This window comes from Fomitopsis serialis (genome assembly GCF_022376445.1).
Source record: "Fomitopsis serialis strain Sig1Antser10 chromosome Unknown B0H18scaffold_273, whole genome shotgun sequence".
NCBI classification, from domain to species: domain Eukaryota; kingdom Fungi; phylum Basidiomycota; class Agaricomycetes; order Polyporales; family Fomitopsidaceae; genus Fomitopsis; species Fomitopsis serialis.
Window position 1 is genome coordinate 1 of NW_025955233.1, and position 24,037 is coordinate 24,037.

Genomic DNA, 24,037 nt, shown 5'->3' on the forward strand with positions numbered 1-24,037 from the left:
GAAGCTCGGAGACAAGGCGTATTATCGGCGGCGCAGGATGTTTGGGCGAGTCGGTATGCGAGCCGTGTGAGCAGTTCAACTCCCATGATGAGTCCGACGATCTCGGCCTCGTACACAGTGTGTCGCTTTGCAGATCCGAGGTGGTACCGGAGGATGTGTAGCTGCGGGTCGTTAGGGATGAAGAGTATGGCGGATGCTCCAACACCGCCCTCGATTTCGGAGCCGTCTGTGTAGATCGCTGGGATGTCTTTCTCTTGCCAAGCTTGGTCCTCCTCTTCCGCTGCATCTTTGTCCTTCGCAATCTCTGTCTTGTGTCGCGGTGCCCATCCTGGGGGCTGGCGAGTCGCCTGGATCTGCTCGGCATTCCGACATCTGTCTAGTCGGAGGGCTTCAGTGAGTTCGTGGAGGGGGGATTTGTGACTAGTCACGGGGATACGCGCATCCTGAATTCTATCGTAGAGACGGTCTACGTGAATGTCGTACTACCTACCATGACGTTACCGTCCGGCTATTCGCCATTGCCGATGTCACTCTCGTCTGGTCAGCCAAGTAAGTAGCAGACACGCAGTATATCAACCACAACAGCTGATGAACGACTTCGCAGAAGTTCACGGTCTACGATCATCTTAGATAGTCGCAGTTCGTCTCTGCTAGACTTCCGTGTCTCGCGTACTACGGACCGTGACCGGGAGTTGGTACAGTCGAGGGGTGGGCGGACCGATGCTCGCTCGCTGATGTCGGTTTGTGTAACGTCTCAGTGACCTTCGTCGCGATTCGCAAGTATTCAAGGTTCGCAGGTCTCGATACGTCGAACCCAGGAGCGAAGGTAGTATAGCACAAGTTACATCGAGAACGCTACACTAACAGTAAATACACAATCAGAGCAATACTATGGAGAACATTCCAGTCAGAGCGATACAGTAACGTAAGAGCAACGATGACAACACAACGACATACACGACAGACGAGATCGATACATACGTTCGTAACATTAGTCCGTACCTCTAGCGGCGGAAGTGGGGACCGTTCATGAGTTTCAGGAGGCAAGCGCCGCGGTGGTCCCGCGCCGCCTGGTCGAACGTGTCGGCACGGACGCGACGCCCGCAGTGGTCGCACCAGCGCCCATCCCTCCAATGTTTGAGCCGCAGATGCTTGAGCAAGTTTCCACGCTGCATCACAGCATCAGGCTCCCCCTCCGGGCACGCCCTGCACGTCACTGTCTCCTTTCCGTCGTCATCAATTGTGACGTCCTCAGCGATGTGCGGCTTGTGATCTGTGCGCCAATGGGCGTGCATGTCGCCGGGAAGGGAAGTATGCGCGCACGGCCCCCAGTTACAGTTGATTGCGACGGGGACGGGCTCGGGAAGGGCTCGGGTCCAAAGCCCGTGAGCCGTGCGGACGTGCTGGAAGACGGCGTCCGACGACCCACGCCAGTCGCACAGAGTGTCGTCTTCGTTTCTCCAGCCACACGTGTACGTCGTTCGCCGCCCTTCCTTGGCGCTACCGCTCCCGCGGGGCCGTCCAGCGGTCTTCGGACGTGATGTCGGACGACTGGGCCCCGCCTCGTGTATCTCCTCCCGTGCGCGCTTCAGGCCGATCTGGACCTCGCCGACCGGCTCAGGAGGGGCGTGGGTATCGGGGAGGGGTGGGAGAGACATGGTTGGGTCCACAAACCCGTACGGAACCTGCAAAGCGGCAGGCGGGGGGAGTGGCATGGACAGCAGGTGCGGTCTGAATGCCCAGTGTGTGGGCAGACGGCGCGGGGCGGGGGCCTCGGCCAGCTTCGGAGCGGCGTACAGGTCGTAGTCAAAGAATTTGTCCGCCTCCCTGGAGGTGATAGGTGATATATGTTAGCAAGCCAGATAGACGTACGAGGAGTCGAAATCCTCACATAATCTCCTTGGATGACGGTTCTTGGGCGACAGAAAGTTCTCCGCCGTTCCAGTTGTTGGCCCATGGATGCTTCAGAAGGTCGTCGGTCTGCTCTGACGACCTGGAAGCCGGTCAGTCAGTCGAGTGGAGCGACAGAGAGACAACGTATCACGACTTACGGTCCAGGCTCAGGCTGAGAGTCGTTCGACATCCGGAGCTGGGCGTCGTAGATGGAGATGGGCATGTTGGAATATGATGCGGATCGATAAGGGCGACCGTGGAATGGAAGTAGAGTCAGGGAAATATAGTAGGGAGTAAGGGAGTACAGGACGGACGCGCGGATGGTAGAAGTTAGAGGGAGAGGACGACGGAGGACCGCGTGTTCAACTTTATGTGCAAACAGCTACCCAATCGAAGCCAAACACCGGCCTCGCAAGACGCGTCGCGGTCACGCCTCGTCTGCATCTCGCTTGGACGACCTCTGTCACGCCCGGTCCCTTCCCCGCGCAAACCAGCCCGAGCAGACGAGTCGGCGTGTTTCGGTGTGCCACTGCGCGTGCTGTGATTCGCTCGCGGGTCAACCCATGCAGGATTCGCCATGGATACGACGCACCATTATCCGGATAGGGAACAAGGGCGTCCCAATTTGGCAACTGCGTGAGGACCTCGCGCCGCGCCTCGACTTGCTGAGCCACCCGCGGTCACCAGCCACTGAACCGTCAAGATTAGTGGCGCCGTACGGCCCGTCCCAGCTCAAGCAAACCCGACTTGAAGTACGGAAGAGTCCCCGAGGTCGACGATGGCTCGTTCAAGATGCCCTCGATTCGCAAACGGACGGTCTTCATTTTCAAATCGGACTGCGGATGGTGCACCTCTCCGAGCGACCTGCTTCTCTATCCCGCAATGTTTCGCATCTGCGCGTGCTCGTGTCAGGCGAATACGAGACTGGATACATTCTCAGCGTGGTAAGGAACATGTTCAATTCGTCCGGGCTCTCACTCACCTCGCCACAATAGCTACTGTCTCGCCACCCAACTTCACCTTCCACCCGCCTCCAGCGTTTCTGTATTACATCTTCAGTGTCAGGACTGTCAACAGCGCAATATTGATCGACAGGACAGCGAAACCCGTCCATCGTTGGGGGTATATTCCGCCCATACACAATGTGGCCGCGACCCACCTCCGCTTCGCCTGCCTTCAACGTACCTCCGTTTCACGCCACCGCATCATTTCAATCACTGTTGGCCTTGTCGTGCAGCCTGGCGTGTATGGAGACTGAGTTGGCGAGCTGGTATGGCCTCAAAACGTACGGTAATGAGTTGCCTTGGCTCTAAAACGGTGAGCATTATTAACCGTGTTATGATACTGGCTTACCGACTCGGAGTCAACCACACAGGTCTCTGAACGATCTGAACTCGCAAGCCGATCGGGCGAGAGCATGCCTGAGGGACAGACGAGATTCTTTTCGACGTTCACGACAGATTTGTGTTCTTGGGGTCTGATGATCTTACTTCAAAATCGACTTCAGGTATCCGCCGGCGCGTTTCATTGCAGCATATGCGGAAAAGCGTGTCTATGTTCAAGGTGAGGCCCTACCTCGTTGTACGTACTTCTAACGTCGTCTCACGAGCAACATTGTCAACTGTCCACACAGATACGGTGCATCAACACCACATGGCTGCAACCCGTCCCGACAAAAGAACCTCGCGGATCTCTCACCCGGACCCAGAACGACTGGATCCTCGCGGAGCAGGTACTCGTGAGTGTTGTGAAGCCAACAAAACGAGCGATGGCCGTGGTATCAGGGGATCGCAGAGGCGCATCGCTCCATGGACAAGTCGAGCTTGCTTACCTGCACCGTTCTCCGTCTGTCACAAGGTGAGGCTTCGTTCCCTACATCGCATCGAGCTCAGTTCATGCGATGGCAGGCAGCATTCACTGGCGGGTTGGGCGAGATAGTAGCGAGCTAAGTATCTTCCACGCCCCGGTCAGTGAACACGTCATATGAAAAAAACGACACAAGTGATGACTGACTAGGTCGCTGTGCCCCGATCTCCGCAGCTGCTGCACTGAAGGTGAGCTACGATGTGCGTCACTGTCATGGACGTACCACTCATGATCGAACTCTCTTAAGGCCGGACGCGTCCTGCGTCGCCCGGGGTGATGCGCATGGAAGACTAGACTGAGACCGCACGTCCGCGAGGTTCTACGACATGACGATACATCAACTTGTGAGCAGTCGGCCTCCATACTCTTCAGCAGCAGCCTGACAACCATCTCCCTGATAGGCAGGTGTCTGTACGCACGTACCGTCGAGAACAATGGTTGCTCAGTCCGCGCTCCCACAGCGTCCACACACAGCCCTGGAGCGACATCCCGTTCCTGCCTTCTGTTCCAGCGTCGCAGGATATCGCCCCAGGACAACCGGCCGACGTCGTGCCAGGGGTCGCTATGCGGGAGGGGGGTGAGAGTGAGCGCACGAGCAACTGGGTGCGTGGGGCAGGTAGGGGGAGGAAGGAGGTGAGTGGCCGCCGCTTTCGAACGTCAGACACTTATGTATATCGTCGCCATGGTCCGAACAACAGGGGGGTAGGTGATGCGTGGCGACCCCTGCGTCTACCCCTGCCACGTGGAGACCAGAGACACGGTTTATGGCGACGCTCGGGAACAAGTTCACGTAAGGATATCACATTCACTTCTTATTTACGCTGCTCAGTTCTGCGCGATACATTCCTCCTTTGACAGGCAAGAACACAATCGAAGCCATCGATGTTTTGATTGCTGTCAAGAGGATGGGCCAGTCGAACGCGGTGGGTCCACCTGCCTCATTGGGACTGATGAAGCGAGCGATCGGAGATCTGACGGGTATTGAACGCCACCTTTCTTGTTCAGCCACGTTCGCGACGGCGATCGACATAGCGGTGGTGCCTGGAGGCAACCGATCGAAACAAGAGCTCAGCCATGGCATCGCGAAACCCCCAGGCTTACATTGCTGGACACAGGACTCATAGAGACACGGCGGACGCGTAGTGACAAAACCAAACCAGCGACGATCGACGTACCCGATCGGCCAATCACAGAAGATCGGCGCCGTGCGCCCACGACACGACACGCGTTGACAGGTGTGTTGCTTCCGCGGCTCACGCTCTGCTTCCGTATTGACCCCGCCAATTCAGACGGACGAGGATTGGAATCGTACGCAGTCGTATTGCAGCAACACGCCGGCCTTCCCCGTGCCCTTTGCAAGCGTGGAACCGAGCCCGATTGCCACGACGTCCCAGTTGTAGGCCCACTACGCGCTGGCTGCGTGTCGTTCTGCTCCCGTCACAGAACTGGCGTCGGCGGATCTGGGCCCCAATCGACGCGCCCACATGTGTATCCATCCCATGCGAGACAGTCGTCCATTCGTCCCGCTGAGGCATCGTTCCTGTGATCGATGGATCCTGCCGATCGGCAGGCTCTCCAGATCACAGGGATGCTGAAGTCTGTGGGTGTCTCCGTCATCGCACTCAGCGTTCGCACTGATCCCACTTCTATCCTAGCATGGCGGGCGATATCGGGCTGGATGCATCCTTCACAAATCGAGCTCCAGGCGAAAATCCTTCCCCGTCGCGTTGATCACGATTGGATCGCCGCGCCGCGGGGCCAGCTCCAGACGATTCATGGAACAGGTCAGATCCACTCTTTCGTGCGTTTTCACTCCCCCTGACACGCCTTGGTTAGAACACGGGCGCACGACAGCTTTTCATTCGGTGACGTGGCGCGCGCCCGTCACATCCCGTACGGTAAGCCACCCTTAGTCATGGGCGCTTGCCGACTGACGCGTCATCGTCGACAGCACACCGACGTCTCGCAGCGCTCATCGCCGCGTGCGACTGCACACAACGGACGCACTGCCAGAGGAAGGTGCGCGTCATCGGAGGAGGCTCCTGCCATATTGGGTTCGCGCAGGTGAGTGTATCCGTGGTGGGGGCCCTTGTACAGTGTGAGCGAGGTATGCAGTGCGACGGCTGATACGCTTCCAATACTACCAGGCGCGATCGGTCCCGTGGCATTGAGGAAGTGGTGTCTGAAGGCATCACTGGTGTTCGTCGGCCGACCGCGTGAGCGGCTCGACATTTCCATGGGTCCAACACTGGGATCGATGGGACGGATGCGATATTGCAGTTGAACGTGGTGAGTTTGTGGATATGCTCGATTGGATTTCGGTTCGCGCTGACGGTGGTGCACTCTGTCTCGTTCCGGTTGAACCCGCCGATGCTTGCGTCGACACTTGTGCGCGACTCCGTAAAGGAAATGGCTCGTTCGTTTTGCGAACCGGTCGCGGCGGAGCTGCTACAGGGACGCGAGCGTAGCGCATCCGTGTACGGCGACGTGCGATGCGCGCTCGGTCAAGGTCGTCGGCACTGGCATGGGTGGGGTCTTTGTTGCACAACCGTACATCGATACCCGCTGCGCCGCCTTGATCGTCTAGAAGTGCAGCAGACCGTGGCTGACGACCACGATAGTGAACGAGCCGTGCGCTATCGCAGACGTCGCCTTCGATGTGTGGTATGTCGCCGGTCGAGGTGGGGTTGTATGTTGCGAAGGTATGACTGCTGGACAAGGTTCGTCATCGAATGCGCTGTGAATGATCACCGTTGCTCACGTACGTTCCATCCTTCCGTAGAGCGACGGTGCCGCCCCCGGTTATTGAAAGCGACACTGTACTTCATCGCACACCCCTAATCAAACGTATCCGGTCCCGAGCATCGCAGCCATCTTCAGGCAGTATTTGATGAGGGTGCCCGGACGCATCGCCTTCCCCCTAGCGCACACCGCGCACTGCGTCTTGGGCTTCGCGCCGCCCTCGCCCGCCGTCTTCGTCTTCGCCATGGTCGGCTGGTGCGCTGTCCGCCAGTGCTGGTATGTGTCCCCCGGTAGCCCGCGGAACTGGCAAGGGCCCCATCCGCACTGCACGGGAGCCTGGGGCGGCTCCGGCGGATGAGATGCGCGAGGTTGTGCGCGCTGCGCACATGGTCCACCCCGCCTGTGCAGTCCCTTCCCAGGTGCACCGGGAACCGTCCTTAAACCGCCATATACATTTGTGCTTCGCCGGCCCTTCGTACTTCGCCCCCTTGGTCGGGTGACGGCCCTCATCGTCGGGCGCGGGCTCGTCGCCCGCAGGAGATTCGGCGGCTGGAGTAGACTCGGAGTCGATGCCGACCGTATTGCTGGAGGGCGGCGGCGGCTGTGCGTAAGTGTCTACCGCGGAATGGGCATGCATGGCAGGACAGGGAGCTCAGGCTCGAACTCCCATTCAGAGGGAAGGGCGGGGCCCTCTGCCTCTGCTTGTTCGAGCCGATTGGCTGTCGCGCACGGGCGATCGGCGAGGAAGTCGACGTACGGATGCGCTTCCCTGCACGCAACAAAGGGTGAGTAAACAGAGATGCTGCGGAAAGGGCTGGGATCCTCACATTATTCATTGATCGAAGCGTCGTAGGCGAGAGCAGGCTCTGGCCAGTGACCAGATATCTTGAGAGGTCGCTCGTCGATGTGGAGGACTGGAAGTCGGTCTGTCAGTGGTGTCGAGCGAGGTGAGACGGTATCAGGACTTACGAGCTAGCGCGAGGTTGAACGTCATCGTAAACTGGGGGAGGAAGTCGTGGATATAGAGGGCATTGTGTGCAGCGATCGGGTGGTACGACGAGGATTGACAAGGCTACCGGGATGCGGAAGCGGAAGGCGGGGACGTGTTGTAACGAGCAAGACGCGATGAGGACTTGGGACCTAGAGGGAGGGCGGAGCAGTGGCGTACCGTGATGAACCAGGTGCGTGCTCCTGTACGGTGGCAGCTTCACAGCGCCACTCATGGCTGCGGCATGGACGGTTAGGAGGAATGATCCCGGGGTAGTGGCCATGGCGAGTACGTCGATCATAGTTGTGGTACGAAGACGGGGTGTTGGCTGACAGCCGGGTGAATCATGGGTTTATATAGACCGGAGGTCGGCTCAAGACGGCGACACCCTTTCGGCGAACAATGTACAATGGTACTCTCGAGTGGCGACCGACGTCATTGAATGCAGCTGGACCTTCCAGCGCTACGTAAGCTCCGAGGCGTGCATGCGGGCGTGCTGGAAGGAGGCCTTGGCGAAGATACCACGTCACTTGAGCTTGCTGTCGAGAGCGAATACCGTGACAACGTTGGTATCATGGAGTTGGGCCCTTCCTTGAGAATGGAACCTTGCAGTCGCAGCTGGTTGCTAAATGGTTGTGAGTTCGCAGTATTTGGTCTGTCTTGGTAGTATTCTTTCTCGCATGAGTGCTATCGCATCTTTTCATCAGTTTCGATCACAATATGCTCTCCATGATGACGACAGGTCATCCTCTTCCCCGATACTACTCACGACGGACTCAAAAGTGGACACAGGCGAGCGTCTCGTTCTACTGCGGAGTTGGACGACTCGTGTTGCGCGAGGGGCACCATCATGGAGCGGAGGGCTGGCTCAGCGCGGAAGATTATGCAAGTCGTTGCGAAGCTGCCGGAGTCGTCCAGGGGGCCATGATATCGTCGCGGATGCATTCTTCGCATATCCGAACGACGTACGGTATCAAGTTCACTGCCCTAGGAGCGAAGGTATCTTGGGTCGTGTACGTTTCATCCTCGTTCAACGTCGTGTGTTACATGTCTAAATCTACGCATTCGTAAGGCTTTGGAGCAGAGTCTGGACCTTTGGTTCGAGTCCATTGCGATTGACGTGGCCTCGTCCCTACACATCCATGCAATCCTTCGTCAAGACGATCGTGCACGGTACGTCTTCCGTCAACGATGTCTACGTGTCTGACCATGACACCTCTAGCGTTCGGAGCTGACAAGCTACCGAACGTATCCAGAAGCCATGCTGTCGACATCGTATCGTGGGCTTCGCTGACATCGGGCCCTTCCAGCGACTTCGGTCGTTCTCGGAACTTCGCTGTGTATAGGCGAAACTCCCTTCACTTATCCCGGTACCGTTTCAGTCTCTCGTTTTCATCGAGGAGTAGGGACTCGGAGTGATGTAAGCTCAGAGATGTTGTCTTTGTATTAGACGTAGAATGAATGCCAGCAGTATTTCGTGGGGATAGCAATACTATGTGTAAGAGCAATACAGAACGCAGGATGGAGGAGAACACAGGACGGAGAAGATGAACAGAATAAAGATAGCAAAAGTCTAGAGTCCATTGTACAATATCAAAGACATTGGTACATAACGCATCCTAAGAGCCGCGAGGAAAGATCCTAGATAGTAAGAGGAGATGGGATGGGAACAGGTGCGCGAGCTCAAGCATTACACAGACGTTTGTAGGTGGTCATGAAACCAGTGACACACTCGCGCAAATGGCAGCGGCTTGCACCAAATGTATCCCTCCGTTTGGGAGTGCCGCATGCATCGCACCACCGCATGGCAGGCCCTGTACGCCAATGCACGTCGCCCACATGACGCACGAGACTATCCAGTCTCATATACTTGCGCTTGTTCGGTGGGCAGAGCTGGCACTCGACCGATACGCCCCACCCAGGTCACCCGCCTCCCTGTAGAGCGCCCGCTTGTGGTCGCCGCCACCCTTCCAGTGAGCGTACAGCTCCGCTGGCAACCCTTCGAACTGGCATCCGAGCCAGCTGCACGTCGTCTTTGTGCGCTCCGGCTCGGGCGTGGCATATTTGCTCATGCCATGCACCACTTTGACGTGGACCCAGACGTCCTCGGCGGATCCACCGAACCCGCAGACGTCCGGTCCGACCCTCCTTGAGGAAGCGTGCACGACATCTCCGGAGGTTGCCCTGACGGAGGTGCAGATTCCTGCGAAGGTCCCGCGTTTGGAACAGGTTGCGGTGGGAGGACGTCAGCGCAGGGCGCCGGGTGGGTCGTGCCAGGTATCTCCGCCTGCACGGCAACCTCTACCTGGGGCTCTCGGTACACGCGTTTGACATGGTCTGCGCCTCCATCATCGTCTTCTCGCCTCCGTTTTTGGCCCGCTCCTGCCTCAGACGCCTCGTTGACCGGCTCGTCATTGTGCTCTGGTAGTGAGTTGTGGGGATGTATTCGAGAGGAAGCACCGCCGTGGTCGCTGCGCAACCTTCGGAGATTGTGGTGAGGACGCGGCGTCTTGGCCGCAAGGGCCGGTGACGCGGAAGTAGACAAGATGTCGCCGGGTCTGAGGTGCCGCCCGTCGCGTCGCTGCGTCGAGACGGCGTGCGCTCGCGCTACTGCTGCTGCTGCCGCTGCTGCTGCTGCTGTTGTGTTGTTGTTTCGGTTTGCCCCGTCGTCGTCGTCGACTCGTACGCATTCCAGTCGAAATATGAGTCTGCCTCACTGCACACGCAGAAGCATCAGTGAACCGAAACTTGAAGTGATGAGGGGCAGAGATTCTCACTTTTCCTCTGCTGACAGGTCGGCGGAGAAGTAGGTCTCGCCGTATACGCTGTTCGCCTGGAATCTGGCAGGTCGTTGGAGGTGAACTGGCAGTCGGGCTGTGAGCAGCGTCGAACGACATTGGACGATGTGTCAGACTTACTGTCCTCGTCAGATCGGAATCGTGGTCGACAAAGAGAAGGAGGGGTCGTAGATGTAGAAAGACATTCGTTGTACGGATTATTTGGTATCGGGAGGATTGATAAGGGCTGCTGTCGTACGGAAGCAGAAGACAGGAAAGTATAGAAGGGCGCGAGGGATGTGAGAGGGACACGGGGTGGTAGTAGTCAGAGGGAGAGCGACAGCGGAGCGGACGTTCGATTTTGTGTGCAAACAAACACGCGAGGGAAGCCAAACACTGGAATCGCAGGATGCAGCGCGAGGTCCAGCGTGGTCACGCTCCCAGTCCCCGTCCGCGCCTCGCTAGCCGACCTCTGTCACGCCCGCTGCTTTCCCCGCGCAAGCCAGCCCGAGCAGACAAGTCGGCGTGTTTCCCTGTGCACTGTCCCTGCCCTGATTGGCTCACGGGATAATGCACGCAGGATTCGCCATGGATACGACGCACCAGTATCCGGACTGAGAACAAGGGCGTCCCAATTTGGCAACTGCATGGACCTCGCATCGCGCCCGACGACTGAGTCACCGCCACTATGCCGTCGGGCCAGTATCGCACTCCGGCCTGACCCAGCACGAGGAGAGCCGACTGAAGCCGCAGCTGGGCCCTAGAGATTCGCGCGAGCCTACTCGATACCCGCAGACTGCCGCCTCAAAGACGCGTTGTCTTCATCCTCACGCGGGTGGCGTCCCTCTAGACTCGCCTTCCCGTGCCAGACGCGTTTCCCGTTCACCTGAGCTCGATACGCGTCAGCTAGGGTACTCTGTGCATAAGTGGCGCGGCAAGGAAGGCTTCGGACCAATCTGTCCCGGCTCTGACCTCGCCACAACCCCGAATGCTCGCCACTCACCTTCATCTCCCGTCCCCCCCGTTCTCTAACAATGCCACTCTACCCATGGGCCGTTGACAACGGGGTCTAATCGGAAGCGCAGCAAATCAGCCCGCCATTGAAAGAATATACTACCTGATCTCTATGTGGCCCAGCGCTCACGCCGCCTCGCCTGTTCTTCAACTTCGACCTACCTCCGCAATACGCGACATCCCTACCTGAAAAGACTTTCGCCCTGTTCGACCTTATGCATGCGTCTGGCGGAGCGACCGACCTGCCGTGACTCACAAGACGCTGTGATATGGGTGCGTCGACAATCCTACTGTGCTACGATACTGACTTACCGGCTATAAACAGGCCAGTTCGTCAGCAAGCGAGCGACTCCAACCTACCTGGAAGATATCGGATACTATCCACACGGCGAGTGGAGACCGGGTCTCTGACTCTACTAACTTCGCATCACAGCGCCTCGCAGCGATCACTTGCTCACGGGATGCGCTGCGTCTGTTCCACGCGGACGGTTCACGACGAGGTGTGAGTCTTTCAGTTTCATAACAACGTACGTGACCATACAAGCAGATACGCGACCTCAAACGAACGCAACCGTAAGTAATGCGACTCAACTCGTCAAGGATCACATCACTCAACTAGCATCCCCAGCGACCGTATGGAACAAACGGGAACCTAGGACGTGTCCGCGCGGCGAGAGATCCGAATGCGTTATAACGTAAAGGGAGAGGTCCGTCTCGAATACCGTAACCTGCGAACTATGCATCTCAACCCAAGAAGACTGCACGTCAAGATCAATAGCGACGCAGGCTGGATACCTGGTATGTACTTGCAACTGTGGCAGCCATGCGGACCGTCTCCAAGCAGATGAATTCTCCTCGTTCGCACCGGACGAGCGCGAGCCGCTGATCGCTGCGTCAGGTCAGCGCACGGAACCAAGTCCACAGCCGAGTATGCAGGTGCCAGGGAAGTGTCCCGGGGGCGACAAACTTGGGTCTGATGACCATCGTGGCAGGAGCAAGTCAAGACTACCTTTCAATGTCGTCTACTGGGTGTAAGCTATCGTTCACCGGGTTCATATTGAGCTTTACTCACCTGTTGTTAGGAAACACTTACCGCCGACGAACGCCGAGTACAACCTAGATGAGCGCTGTTCTTCCACGCCCCTGACCGAGCAGGGTGCGTTCTGCGGAACGAGCCTGCTCTCAATACGTCCGGTATCGTTTGCGATGGCATCCGTGTTTGGTGAAGGTACGCATCGTTCAGCGTTTCACGTCAACCTCGACTGACGTCTTGACAAGAATCACCCAACGATGACATACGGAGCAGAGTAGATCGGCGAGAGGCTGCATGACTCTGCGTATACGGTTCAAAAGAAGGTGAGATGCGCAGTCTGGGATCGAACCATATACGTACCGCTTACGCTTGTCTTTCCTGACAGATCAGGATACCGCCAACGCACCACTCCGCGTAGACGCAGATTGGACCTCTCAGGGTTGTACGCTCAACAGTGTACGCACACAGGGGCGTCCGCAGATCCCTGAAGGTGAGCTGTAGCGATCCGGGGTGACGGACGTGCGTGCCGCTGATGATGAAGGTCCTCCCAGACAGGCCAGTGTGTCGGCAGCGGCGTGTCGGAAGCACGAATACAGCGGAGACGCAGGTTGGACCTCGCTGAGGTGTATGCTAATAGTGTGCGCACACAGGGCCTTCGCAGATCACGGTGCGGAGTGCAGAGAGGTCGTTCGAGGGAGGTGAGCTGCAGCGATCCTAGATCGAATGACGTACGTACCGCTGACGATGGCTGTCCTCCCAGACAGGTGAATATCTCGTCGGCAGCGTACGGCTGTGACAGAGACACAGACTGATACACACACAGGGGTCTGCTTAGGCAACGAGAAGGCCATCTAGGTCTCCCTCAGGCGATGCGGCCACCGATTTGCTGGTGCGTGACGAGATGCCCCAAGGACCGATTGGGCTCACTCTGGGGGCAGCCCTGGCACACAGCAATGCGATGCCCTGTTCTCGCTATCACTGGGGCCTACGTCCCAGGACAGCGTGCCGGCGTCGTGCGAGAGTGCGAGCGTGCAAGCGAGACGTATGTGCGCGAGCAGGGAGGAGGGGGAGGGGAGTTTACGCCCGCTGTTCACAGGCTGATATAGCCTCCCGGATGCAGACTAGGACAACAAGGTGAGATGCGCGGACGCAGACGAGGGACCCCTGTGGGCCGGGTTGCTTATTATTGTGTGGTCGTCCGAGGCACGTGGAGACGGTCGTGTGGGGGACGTGGCTTGGACGCGGCAAGCGTTTGCATCGGAGATGGATCGAAGGGAACCCCTCACGTAAATCAATTGGTGTTGTATTTCACTTTGATTGCTGCTCCTCTGCGCTCACAACTGTGCTGCCTCGGCGATCGCAGGCATGAAAACGTCGTATCTACCATATACGTCACTGCCCATCCACTCTCCAGGAGTGCCACTCGTTGCTGTGGCGGAACCTCGCCACTCGGTCAGAGACCGGAAGCCGGCGAAGCGCCCGGATGGTGCGACCTGCCTCTTTGGGAATATTGAATGGGCGCATCGGAGATCCGACGGGTACGCTTTCCTTGTTTAGCCATGTCCGGCTGGGGACGCGCAATGGCACCTTCAGCCACACGAGAACTTGACGAGAAACCATCCACAGCGCTGGCGAACCTCCAGTCCCGTCAGGAAGAGTTGAATAGGTGGGTGTCAGATTCTCATTGCAAAGGGAGACACAGAGCCTAATTATATGCCACATGCAGCATTTCAGTCATCCCGAGGCTCCATCGATGCGACGCCTGAGTTCGCCGTAGAATCGGAGGTGCGTGGGCCTTCCAGGAACATTCTCTGCCTATCTGAGTTGACAGGCCCCACGGTAGGCTACGACGCGTCCCAGCTGCCTCCGCGTTCCTCGTCACAGCGGTCTCGGAGCAGCGACGATCTCGCAACGTCCACGAATCCAGCCAATCACGAAGGATCTGCGTGGTTTGCATCCATCGACTGGTGGTTGCTTCCGCGGCTCACGTTGCGTCCACATCGACGCTGACAGTGTGGATCCATAGACGGGCATGCACGCCTTCTCGCCTGCAGGTGTTTTGGCTCGGGACTGACGCGTTCACTGCAGGATCGCCGTCACGCCATGTGCTCCAGCCTCGCTCGACGCTTCCAGGTGCAAGGGCCGCGCACGCTCTTCGTGCAACACGGCAACTACGTCACCCAGGTCCCGATGGGCACCAGCAGACATTGGCGCAGCATTGGCGACACGCGCTTGCAGCAGTGGGTGACGACGTCCCCGCAGGACGGCATGTCAGGAGGCCTGCAGGCTCCGTCGATTAGGACGTGGCCTCATGATACATGTCGCGCATGTGCAATACTACGTCCGAATTCCTAGATCCACAGAGCCTGCCTCGTTTACCGAAGCCGAAAGACACCATCAGCCTTCGCTCTTATACATGGTCGGCCCGCCTGTTCGCCCTTACCTGTGAGATCTCGCGTACGACGGACACGTCCAACGACAGCAGGTGCATTGTGACGGATGCGGAATCGCACCACCGACCGATCGTCGTGTTGTCGAACATACGATCTGCCATCTCCTGAGCACTTTCTTAAAAGCGGGTTCTGCTGAGTACGTACCATATCTCAAGCGTAAGTCGAAAACACCTTAGAACATCGTCGGAAACGTATCGACTGGTGACCATACAGCAGCGAAGTGAGGACAGGGCAGCCTGGCACGCCGTGCTACGTAAGCAGTCCGCCCAGTGTTGCCCCTAGCACAAACAGCACGCCGTCGTCTCACAGCGTCTCGCGTCAAGTGCGACTGCACATAGCTCGCGCGCTGCGAGAGAACGACACGCCGTTAGACCAGGACGTTGCATGGACCCGCGTGGCTGTCTTCGCCGTCAGGCCGCACCGCACGGGCTAGCTTCGAGTCTCAGCCGTACGATCAGTTGTTCACCAGCGTAGGTCTGAATCACGCCACCCACACCTGGAGACCCTATCTCCGAGAGTGGATCTTCCTCGTCCCTCTCTCGGGCAGCGTAACGTCAGCCCTGCCTCGTCGTCGTCTGGATGAAGCTGATCTCCTGGGTCTGGCGACAGCAAGTTCTTCCGCGATTCCTTCCCGCAGCGAGGGCACAAGGGGATGGTACTGCAGTCCAGGACCAGTAGGACTGCTTCGACCGCATCTACATCGCCATCAGCGCCAGAAGCGAAGGGTTTCCGTAGCGGGTGACTTGCGGTCAGCTTGCCCAGAAGACGTTCCACCACTCATCCGGACGTCATCGAGAGAATACATCCGGGAGATTGGAACATCGATGGCTGAGCGCCGCCACATCGATGTGGCGGCCAGGTGATCTGAGTTGAGGGAAGACTCCGTAACGTTTGCAGAGGTACCGGCCATCCAGAGTCTCCTCCCTCGGGTCGGCTGAGGCCGACATGGACGCGCATGGGCGTTTGTGAGTGGTCCTAGAGCATACTGTCTAGATCTGGAGTGTAAGCCCGGCTTTACCGCGAAACGGGGTGTTGTTGAGCGCAGTAGGGCATGAGGGACATCACCCGATCAGGAGCTCGATGACTATTGTCCGTGTCGACGTTTCGAAAAGAATTGCATAACAGCGCGGTCACAGGGAATAGAAGCGCGGACACGGGGGAGAAGAGGGCGGGCCTGGAGGATACGAAGGTCGCCACGATCCCGAACCTGCGTTGTGGATACATAAATAAGATGGAACACGGCGCAACAGCATGGGGATGGTGATGCGTGGGGTGTTACTGTGACCAGTACGAAGGTGTGGATGTCGCGGAGGCGAGACGCACGTGGGGAGAGGACGGAAGACAGGATCCTAGACATCGCAACTATTAGCCAGTCGCAACACAGAGACGCAAATGGTTTCAGGACGTACTCTGTGCGTAATCTCGCCCCATACGTTCGAGGACATGACTACGCGTGACGCGACGTAGACTCGGATTGCTGCACACGCGCAGGCATTCTGATTAGGTGTAGCGCGTCATATACACGACGGGTGGGTCATCCGATCTGCCACTGGGCATTGGTGCACTGCACTAAGATGAGTACGGTCGTACAAATTGCCCTGCTCGAGCATCAGTTTGAATCGCTGTGGAGGCGGGGCACGGGTAGGCTGCCTGTGACGTGGCACGATGTCCGCTGCAAGGCCGAAGCCATCCTTGCGGCTGGGGCGGAATTGGTAGAGCCACGGCATCCCGCGAACATATTCAGTACCCTGGGTGCGTCAACCTATGCCGCGATCGCAAACAGATCTAACGGGCGACTCACTGCTGCAAGTATCGAGGATGCAGTTGCGACCTTCTTGGCTGCGCATAGGTTTCATATGCAGCACTTCGATTAGCATGGCTCATCGAGGTATTACATGTGAGGCCTATGCGCATCCGGGCAGCAGGAGTGGTGAGGAAACGGGGACTTGGCAATGGATGGGCATAAGATCAGTTCTGGCACGTCTAGACAGGTTCGTGTTGGCACTTACTACTGGGTCGCGCGCCGAGGAGCCTCCATTGTCTCTGACGTCGAAGCAGAGGCATTGGGTACTCTGATAGGACCGTACATATTGCTACGGGGCTGAGCGACCGAGCGCGGAGAATGATCTGGATTGCAGGCAGGTCTTCGTTGGCGAGTGCACGTTGCGTGTAACGGCTCTTGGATAGCGAGATGTCGCTCCCCTGAAACGAGCTCCGATGTATTCAGTTCATGAGTGATACAGAGCAGTAGCGAATCGCAGGTGATGTCCTGCAAGGCTCGATGGATGGTCGAGGTTCGACGACTTCCAAAAGCGTCTCCGAGTCCCAGCCACCAACGCGTCGAATCGTTCTCACGCAGACAGTTGAAGCGCTCGCAGTGGCGGCCACTGTCTCGAGTCTCGACCACGCTCGCGGGCATCCATTATGGGTTTGTTGCATACTCTTACAAGTCAGTCCACTCCGCTTCAATGCGAGCCTGAGGCCTCATGATGGAATATCGAAAAGTCTGTCAAAAAAACCTACGCGCTTCAGATGGGCTACAGGGACCTCGGCGGGCCGCTCTGCGTACCACAGTCGCTAACCGTGCCTCCCCGGCGGTGCGCGATATCGAACGTGTGGAAGGTACGTCACGACGATGCTTCTCGGAAGCGTTGTCTCATTTGCGTGTAGCAATAAGGACCGACCGAGAACCTTCGGTTCCAAGCATCTGCGTCGCTGCGATCTCCAGCCGCTCGTCCTCCCTGGTTCCGTTCGCCTGCCAGAGCACTGTCCGTATGCAGCTCGAATGCAACGATAGCCTCATGGACCCGTCTTGTGGCCACGACTTTCCGGGTGAGCCATATTTCTTTCTATACGGAAGGCCTTACCAACTGCTCGCGCGCGCAGGCTCGTCCTGGTCATGAGCTGCCAGTACACACCTGCTATCTCTGACGGCGTCACCCAGCTCCGAACAATACACGAGCTGCGCACAGTGCTGCCCCTGGAAGACAATGTTGGTATGCCACAGACCTTGCATCGTCCTGGGTGGCGTGTTCTCCGCCCCATCTAATATGCATTGTCCACCATGCTCCTGCGCGTCCGCCTTCGCTCCGTCCAGCATAAATACGCCATGACGAGCACGCTCCCTTGTTTCCTATGCAACACTCTGGCACCTCTGTCAACGTCCGCATGCGTTGCTCGATTATCTGCGTGTACGATCTTGCTACCATTCCTCCTAACCGACGCCACTGGGACCAGACACCTGTCCCATACTCTCATGCATCATCCTTTCATGGTAGGTGAGCTCCTCGCCAGATACATGAGTCCATTCATGCTGACGCCTATATTCTGCGCTGAAGCAGGACCTCGCCAGGCGATCGTCGGCACGAGCAGCATCACCCATGCACGCTCGTCGCCGTCTTCCCCGACGCATGTAGTAGAGCGCAGATCGGTTTTCGTATGGTATCCTCCCATCTAATCGACCCATATTTTTACTGTTGTACAGTAGCCATTCGACACTGTGGGCGCGACACTGAGTAAATCCGGTTACGGGCGACCCATCTACGCCTCTCAGCAGACTCGGGCGTGTTACCCCTATCCTTTGTCACCCCTACCGGTCTGTTTTCACTCGCGCGAAGGCCGCAGGAGCCAGCGAAGGCGTTCTCCAGGCAGCCCGGTTGATTCTTCCTCGGCACATCGGGGACCGAAAGCATGAAGAGGTGCGAGAGTTCATGTGACGTATGACTTCAGTATTGATGATAATAAGGCTTCAGTCCCGTAGGTTGGCAATTACGCGAAGACGAAGAGGACAATCGACGTTCGAATCCGCTCCTTTACGGATAGAGGGTGTCCACTTCCACGACGATGGCTTTCGTACATCCACCAGCCGCTTCTCCCGCGCATCAGGCTGTCTCGTGGTGGAAACCGGGACGTGAAGAACGCTCAAGGCGCTCGTGGTGCGTATGACCTCTATACCCGTATTCTGGCGCAACTGACATAGCATCACCGCACTCCGTACTGCAGCCACTCTTGAATCTCTCGCCACTTCATCTCGCACACGAAGTCAACAGGAAAGACAAGAGTTCTCTACTCAAACGTACGCCTATTATCTTGCCTTATTGTACGTACGTATCGGTATTCACACTAAGCCTAGGTGATCTGAATAGTGGCTGCGTCGCCAGCATTGTCAGACCTCACCGTCGGGGCCCCATCCTGCACTCCACGAATTGCTGTGAGCACCTTGAGTTCATGAGTCACACACTCAGCGAAGACGATATTTTCTTTAGGTACTCGGTACAGTACGAACCAGTACTCATAACCTAGTCACTGATTGCATGCTAGCATGCCCCTTGTCGAGCCCGACTTTGACTGTCGGACAGCGAACGCGCCGTTTGAGTTGATTGCGGACGAATATCCCTTGTATTGGATAGTCCGAGTCAAAAGGGTGTGTAAGTGCCTTCCTTTGCTTGAACTCGTTGGCTGACGCAGTGCCTTTTTCCCTTGCCCCTCTGTGGATCGATGGCCCTCGAAACAGACGACAATCATTCGCAGACAAGGGCAAGCGTTGGGGAGAACACATATCCCCCGAAGTTGCTACGGAGGCAGAAGCGACAATTCGAACGTGCCGCCGACGGTGTCGACATCCCCAGCAACGGCGTTGATAGTCGGTCACCTAGTCTCACAATTCCCCTCGACAGCCACCCTCATTGATCATCTGCATACTACCCACTGCGAACAGATGTCTTTCTACATTTACGACCCCTCCCTCCTGTTTGTTGGCGATGATTCCGAATCTCACGAGGGACAGTAAGTCGTGACACATCGTCCCAATGTCGCTCGACGCTGCTGACAGCCCGACTGCCAGTGTCGCCATATCCTCCAACGACCTTCCAGATTCCAAGGCAAACAGCGTGTGCGGCGAGACGCCTACGCTCGCCGACGACTTGTCAGTAGAGGAAGAGTGAGGATCTCTGCCCCTCATCACTTCAAGTTATCGGTTCACTGATGCTTCTGCATGTGCAGAGAGGCAGACTCGTACTTCGACTGGAATGCCTACGAGTCATCGACGACGACAGGGCAAGGCGACAGCAGAGGCAAAAGCAGCAGCGGCGGTGAGCGCACGCCGTCTCGACACAGCGGCGCGACTGGCGGCACCTCAGACCTAGGCGACATCTGGATCGACCGTCGTACCTCCGTCAACCTGTAGAGCGAACGGGAATTGAGTGTTGGATACACTCAACAACTCTGCAACTTACGGCGTGAAAGATACTGCAACAGGCGAAGTCCTGAGCCCGCTGGCATAGTTGCCTGTAACACTGCACGTACGTGTCCATCATGATTATGAGTTCATAGACGACATTGAAACAAGTCCCAGATATAGTACACCGGGAGAAACGCCCTTGTCATCAAGTCTTGCAAAGCCCTCGGTAGACATCGGGAGGCCCGTCGACCCTAGACTGAGGTGATCCACCACAGAGCTAGTGAACCTCGACCTCCCTTGCCACATATGGTCGAAGAGCAGGAGTGAACTTAGACGCGTCGTGTACAGATGGTGCAACGCACTGTCATCTCGGAGGTCGTCTGGCCGGTGCATTCGCACCTGTATCAAGCACCTGGGAGATGACAATACGGTTTGGGCATCTAACCGACAGACATGGGGAGTTTTCTCTTCCCTCGTCCAACCTTCGGATCGGTCGCCAGGGACGGGGGCATGGGCGTACGGAGACACCTTGCTCTGATGGCTTAAGACCCTCCCATGGCGACCCACAAGCATACTGATCACGCTGAAATGGGGTCATATGAGTACATGTCTACCACAACGATCCGTAGTCGATAATACTACCGTACTTTCCGAGAACACGGAGACCGTGATGTAGACATCAGAGAAAGCACATCTAACCCTACAGATAAATACCAATAAGGTAGCGAGAATACATAACAGGATGCGGTGCGAGAACGTTCAAGGCAGAGCCAGTACACAATTAATCGACGCAGACGGGCATGGTCGCACCGAGCACTGGAATCGGACAAGCACAACAGGAACAATGGTACAGAAATTCAGACAAGGGACAAGCCTATCACCCAAAATGCTCGGGACGTTCCTTCATGAACTCGTCGAGACACTCCCGAAAATGGTTGCGTCTCCGTACGCATCGATCTGACCGTATGTATTTGCCGCACATGTCGCACCACATAAATTTGTCGCCGTGGAAGCGCCAGTGCATCGCCTGGACATGCCTATCGAGGTTCGCGAACAGCAGCGACGCCCTAGAGTCGAAAGCCGCGCCCTGCGGGCAGAGTTGCATCGTACGAGGGGGGTCGAGACGGTCGTACTGCATCAGGAAAAACCTATTTCCCTTATTCAAGCTTCATCCAATTCAAATGTACTTTTGGTATCATTTACTCACATAATCGAACGAAAAGATGGATTGAGTGACATATAGCATTCTGAGGACTACTGAAGCAGTGTTCAAGAAAAATGGAATTGCATCACACGCATCTGAAGACAATAAAGCAGCCTCATGACATATCCATCAGACCAGACTAGTAGTATCCGAAAGACTTAAAGACTTATGATGTAAGTGAATTACTAACACACTGTAGAACCTTCACTACCGTACCCCAAAATGCAGTAACTAGTAGGTAACTCGTATTCTACAATGACATACTAGTGGTAGTGACTGGAGTCCGGCGACCCGAGTGGTTTACACTGGCAGTGGTACACGTACCCTACTACCCGGGTACTCTAGCTCGCTGGTGTTGGCGGGATATCTCCACGGCGTCACGCGGTTTAATAGCCGCAAGTCATTGGCGAGCCTTGCAGACAATAACGTCAAGACAGACCAAATGGAGAAGAAAGTTATACACACCTGCGCTACAATTTCGGGATCAAAATTGAGCTCCAACAGTCGTCGGGCGGTGGGCGAATCTTGCTGCGATTACATGGATGTTCGCTTTCGCGAAGACGCCAATGTCCAATGGCATTGCGCAGCACGATCTGCAAATGTGGTGTTGCAAGCTTACAGTGCGTGAAGTACGCCGCAAGCTCCAGGCTGAGCCGAGCATTGTCTAGCTCGTCCTTAGTGACACGTCTGCGCTCAACTTCTAAGCTCACACTCAGGATGTACTCCTTGGACACGGTGACCATGTCCCGCCACTAACAAATCATGAGCATCAATGTATACCGAGCTGCAGTCATATCACGTACGAGGTTGGCGTCCCCGTCGGAGGCGATAGGTATGAGCAGAAGCTCGCGTAGTACAGAGCGGAAAGCGTCCTGCGCTTCCGGCAGTTTTGCACCAGAAAGTAGTCGGCACCCCTCGGTAATTTCTGCGCGTAACGCGGCGAGCGTTTTGACAGCGACAGGCAGCACTCTGCTAGAAGACGATTCTTGCGGGTTGCGCCTCAAATGCAACTGCAAGGGCGGCAATGACGCGAGAGGGGAGAGGTAGACGTGTGCCGAGCGATATGTGGAGAGGAAGAGCGGCTTGAGGTGCACGAAGTTGACCACACCGAACTGTCTGCTCAGCAACTGTCAGAAATATTGTCAGCGCTGTGAACGCACGGATCCACTAGTGGCACCCACCTGCATAGCCGTGTCAAACGAACCGGCCGCAATGTGATCACCAGCGAACGGTGAGTTGCGCATCCAAAGTTCCGTCTCGCTGATACCAGGTGCGGCGCCTGCTCCCAGCTCAACCTCATCCTCTGGGAGTTCCTCCTCCTCCTCTTCTTCTGGCTCAAGCTCGTCAGCATCGGGGGCGAGGTCCCACGCATCTTCCTCCACTTCGGCCTCCTCCTCTTCCTCCTCTTCCTTGGCCCATTCATCAAGAGCCGAAGACGCGGTAGCACCTGTCGTGTCGTGACCGTTCATGTATGGTGCCGGCGCACCGTCTTCCAGATGCCCGTTAGCGAGTGCACGGTCCCAGAAGCTGTCACCGATCAAGACCGAGGGCCAGGTCAGGTTTTCAATCGGAGTGACCACTGGCGGGGGTCGCAACGTAGAGGGACCGAACGCCGGGATGTCATCGACATCCGCTTCGGTGAGGCCAGCAGCCTCGAGGATCTGCAGAGCAATGTCGTCGAGCCCGTTTGTCTTCGCCGTGAGATAAGCAAGAGGATCTGTCAAGACGTTAGCCGTGTGGTCAAAAGTCTGACAGGAGGACGCACGAAGGCCGACGTCTCGCAGCACAGCGATGCGTCCCAAAATGTCGCCCGAATACAGCGCGTTGTGCAATCGAGACTTGGGATCACCCCTCGAATCAGCGATCTTCTGCATCTTGAGCAGTTTGTCGGCACTTCCCGTAGCGAGGTATAAGAAGGACAGGCGGTCGAAATTCTTCGTCTGCTGGAAGGCCTTCTCGACGATCTACAAGGCGTATGTCAGAACCCATGCATCATACAATGGAACGGAAATCAGATACCTTGTGGTTGCCCTGTTTCAGAGCTTGCTGCGCCAGTCGCTCCCAGCACTCAGGTCGATCGAGTGCGCGGGCCATTTCCGACGCGACTTCAATGTTCCCGCATTCAATCGCAAGATCGAATCGCGTGTTCTTGTCTTGGACAAAATGCAATGCAATCTACAAGTTGTGGTCAGATCATTGATGCGCTATAGTAACAATGTGTGCATACCTCCGGGAAACCCTTCTGCTGCAGGTACGCGATGATACTCTGACCCAGTAGGTTGGACGTGCGGATGACGTGCAGCATCTCCTCATGATTGTTGCGCAACAGAGCCAGTTTGAATCGGTATTCAGTCGGGTCGATGGTGATGGTCCTGGGGCGTGCAGATCGATCAAGGCAGTGGACGGTCTTTCCCTTGACACGCGTTAAGTATACAGGATTGTCGAGCGTGCAGATGACGCCGTGATCCCTGCAGTATGGTCAAATGAGGGCGGCCGTCGTGACATAACGCAGCCGTACGCACCCCTGTGCAAGACAGTACTTGATGTGGTTCAACGTCGAGTAGATGAAGACGCCGGAGTCGTCCCAAGCACCAGACTTGATCCGAATCGTTTCGTGAATGAGGGTGTGCTGCGAGAAGTTCTTGTTCGCGATGGTGATCGCTGTGAAATGCTCATCAACGAGACATCAGAGCGAGATATACCATATGCGTACTGTGCTTGCTGAGGAGGGCAACCAATGTACCGTCCGGGCTCCAGACAACGTACTTGACCGGCGGAGTAGTGTTCTCCGCGAGCTTCTTCTGCTGTTGGATATCGTAAAGTAGCACTGACGTCGCCGAGCTGAGAATGAGGCTCGCGGTTCCACCATAGAAGATCTCGTTCGTCTG

General features: G+C 56.8%; 4 protein-coding genes across 4 annotated transcripts; 1 reads left to right on the top strand and 3 right to left on the bottom strand.

Moving 5' to 3' along the window:
- Positions 1-1,004: 1,004 nt before the first annotated feature.
- Positions 1,005-2,116, bottom strand: B0H18DRAFT_961515 (uncharacterized protein; the record flags this gene model as incomplete). Its single annotated transcript, XM_048043062.1, has 3 exons — positions 1,005-1,827; positions 1,892-1,993; positions 2,052-2,116. 3 exons carry the CDS (start codon positions 2,114-2,116, stop codon positions 1,005-1,007), a joined length of 990 nt encoding a protein of 329 aa, XP_047885231.1.
- Positions 2,117-6,600: 4,484 nt separating this feature from the next.
- Positions 6,601-7,772, bottom strand: B0H18DRAFT_961516 (uncharacterized protein; the record flags this gene model as incomplete). Its single annotated transcript, XM_048043063.1, has 5 exons — positions 6,601-6,901; positions 6,927-7,116; positions 7,259-7,270; positions 7,471-7,573; positions 7,680-7,772. The coding sequence occupies 5 exons, from the start codon at positions 7,770-7,772 to the stop codon at positions 6,601-6,603; spliced, it is 699 nt and encodes a 232-aa protein (XP_047885232.1).
- A 1,785-nt stretch (positions 7,773-9,557) lies between these two features.
- B0H18DRAFT_1127796 (uncharacterized protein) lies at positions 9,558-10,915 on the bottom strand (the record flags this gene model as incomplete). Its single annotated transcript, XM_048035302.1, has 4 exons — positions 9,558-10,047; positions 10,101-10,205; positions 10,267-10,351; positions 10,870-10,915. 4 exons carry the CDS (start codon positions 10,913-10,915, stop codon positions 9,558-9,560), a joined length of 726 nt encoding a protein of 241 aa, XP_047885233.1.
- Positions 10,916-18,022: 7,107 nt separating this feature from the next.
- On the top strand, positions 18,023-19,951 carry B0H18DRAFT_961517 (uncharacterized protein; the record flags this gene model as incomplete). Its single annotated transcript, XM_048043064.1, has 11 exons — positions 18,023-18,044; positions 18,108-18,178; positions 18,254-18,361; positions 18,384-18,464; positions 18,527-18,701; positions 18,746-18,869; positions 19,032-19,043; positions 19,087-19,189; positions 19,484-19,551; positions 19,598-19,690; positions 19,768-19,951. 11 exons carry the CDS (start codon positions 18,023-18,025, stop codon positions 19,949-19,951), a joined length of 1,041 nt encoding a protein of 346 aa, XP_047885234.1.
- Positions 19,952-24,037: the final 4,086 nt, after the last annotated feature.